The 2,777-nt window shown below is 39.3% G+C and overlaps 1 protein-coding gene across 4 annotated transcripts in view; it reads right to left on the bottom strand.

Annotated features, from left to right (window-relative positions):
* The window catches only part of plxna1b (plexin A1b), a 199,413-nt gene that overhangs the window by 23,004 nt on the left and 173,632 nt on the right, over positions 1-2,777 (bottom strand). For all 4 annotated transcript variants that reach the window (XM_014009644.1, XM_014009646.1, XM_014009645.1 and 1 more), the window contains exons 17-18: positions 1,222-1,315; positions 154-390 (exon numbers count right to left, since the gene is read on the bottom strand). In XM_014009644.1, the coding sequence (XP_013865098.1) occupies positions 154-390; positions 1,222-1,315 (331 nt within the window). The remainder of the gene's footprint in view (positions 1-153; positions 391-1,221; positions 1,316-2,777) is intronic.

Here is a 2,777-nt window from a genome sequence, read left to right as displayed (position 1 = left end):
TTTTTTGGATTGATGAATTCAATGCCTTTTAAGACTTTTTAAGGATCTGCAGGAACCCTGTTAATAAATAACCAGATTTGACTCATTTAGTTTGACAGTTTTTTGATGACATAATACCCTAATAGTAAATGCTACATGCATAAGGCCACCTACCTTGAGTATGAGTGGAGAGCTGGGTTTCAGCTCCAGCTTGCCTGTAGAGCTCAGAGGTTCAAACACAGGGTTCGGGTGGTAGCTGAACGTCTCGTTCACCACCAGCACAGAGCGGACACCATCCATGACAAAACCAATCTCATCTGGACTGCTTCCCACTTCCGAAAAGCTTTTGTCAGAACCATTCACAGAGGGCGCCAGACACACCATTACTGTGTTGTTGAGAACTGTACAGTTCTGAAAAAGAAATGAGAAGACGTGACTAAAAAAGGAAAAACAAACAACCAATATAAAGAAAAGTACATCCCATTTTAAACCTCTCCACATAAGTGACCAGAATTGGCTCATTTGTTTTCAGTGAGTAGGAAAACTACATTTCATATAAGGGCTGAAACAAGGTTATATGAAGCAAATGATTAAATGTATCTATAACGACATAATGAGGAAAAGGCAGCTTAATGACATCAGTTTTGTAATCAGTGTTGATATCATCTAGAAACACCCAAAGGGGTTCGACACTTTAAACAAATTAGACCTTAATGAGTGGTCAGCCAGTTGGTGTCAGTGATAACATGGGATGGCAGAGGAGACCTTTGTAAAGCCTCACAGCATGTTGTAGCCATACTTTGTGTCCCATTTGTCACATACTGAAATGTACATAATCACAAAGACAAAATTGTGTTTATAGGTCAATAAAAACACCTCTCTGCTGTCATGTGGAGGGACAAAAAAAGTGGGATATTTTTACGATTAGCTTAGAGTCAGGGAGGGAAAAAGGTTAGCTAAGCCCCGTGGTGAGGGTTGAAAAGAGGGGGATTTGCAAGAGCAGCTTTATTGTTAGTTGTCATTTCAAAGGTTAAACTGCCAAAAGGAAATTCAACATAAAAAAATAAAACAAACAGAAAATGGGGCCTTGGCAGTTGATCGACAAGTCAGGTGTGTGTCTGTGTGCCAGAAGTGTGAGCATAATCTGAAAGTTTGTGGTCTCATTTGCCAAGTCATTGTGGAAGTTTTGTTTGATCCAAAAAGGAAAGTAATGTGAGCAGGTGTTCGAGTCTGAACACTTACATTTTCTCCTTGTGCAGATCCATACTTGGCTCTCATTCGGGGCTCCTTAATGGTGGCCAGATTGGTTCCAGTAACGGTCAACAGGGTTCCTCCACTTGAAAAATTATAGAAAAATAGATTAGAAGGAAGAACCAAGAAAATAACACAAATATATGTGCTTGTATGTGTCATAATTATCTCTTGCTGCTCTTTTCTTGCTCAATCCCAGTGTGTGCAACATTCATAAAGGCCTTTCAGTGGACAGAAATGTTAATAAATCTGTTTTCAGTAAGAGTTAAGAACCCTTCATATGATAATTCAACATCAATGTTCACCCCAGCTGAAGCCTTTTACCTGTTTCTTCATAAGTCCTACTCCTGCAGGGACAGTAATGTCGCAATGCTTGTATGAATGTTAAGTTTGTTTAATRCCATGTGTGGAGTATGGAAGAAAAAAAGCAAATATGTTGCATTATTTCTGATTTTCAAAGTTTTTGACTTCTCATCACTGCATCACGAAAGCAAAAGAAATGACGAAGAAGCAGTGATAATGTTGCAAGTTACACACAGCATGAGTGTCATATAGCACTAACTTTCCACAAGTGACCTATTCAAGTTTTGTGATGCTGACCAGCAGGGACACGAGTAATGTGGGAGTGAAGACACTGGCTTCCTGACAGCCTCAGCTGGCCTGTGAGGCTGAACTTTATTTGATGAGAGGCGTTCTGACAGATGCTAAATAAGTTAGCAAACAACTTATCTGTATTCAGTGCTAATGTGAGTCCCTGTGGATAAAAACTTAAACACAGACTAAATTGCTTAACAGCTAAATTTCCCCACAAAATGTGATGTTCTGTATCATTATGTGGATGTTCTAACAAATGGTGGAAAAAAACAATCCATCCATCCATTATCTGTACACGCTTATTCCTTTCAGGGTCACTGATCCCCCTATCCAGCAGTCACAGTYCGAGGGGCGGGGTACACACTGGACAGGTCGCAAGTCCATCACAGGGACACACATAGACACAAACAACCATTCACTCTCTCACTCACACCTAGGGACAATTTAGAGTTACCAATTAACCTAACAGTCATGTTTTTGGTCTGTGGGAGAAAGCTGGAGTACCTGGAGAGAACCCACACATACACGGAGAGAACATGCAAACTCTACCCAGAAAGGTCCTCAGGCCGGGATTTGAACCGGCAACCTTCTTGCTGAGAGGCATCAGCACGACTGAGCCATCATGCCGGAAAAAAACAAATAGGAAGGAAAACAAATCAAAATAGGGATGTTTAATGCTGAAAGATTTTTGCAGAAAGGTGATGAAATGAGGCTGAAAATGTTTATTAGCAAAACTGTTAATCCGAGTTGAATTTGAACAGATGACTTTTCCTGAAAGTAGGAAAACAAAAGTGAAAATCAGTAGCAAAATGGCAATAAAATGGTTAAAATTTTTTCTGAAAACAGAAAAAAAAGTAGCTAAAATCAGCTAAAAGTAGTTGAAACAAGTTAAAATTAGACATGGAGTAAAAATGTTCAAGACAGCAAAAAATAAATAAATAAATAGATAGATA

The sequence above is a fragment of the Austrofundulus limnaeus genome, unplaced genomic scaffold (assembly GCF_001266775.1).
Source record: "Austrofundulus limnaeus strain Quisiro unplaced genomic scaffold, Austrofundulus_limnaeus-1.0 Scaffold60, whole genome shotgun sequence".
NCBI classification, from domain to species: Eukaryota; Metazoa; Chordata; class Actinopteri; order Cyprinodontiformes; family Rivulidae; genus Austrofundulus; species Austrofundulus limnaeus.
Note: the sequence above shows the minus strand (reverse complement) of the source record. Positions and strands in the feature narration are given on the sequence as shown.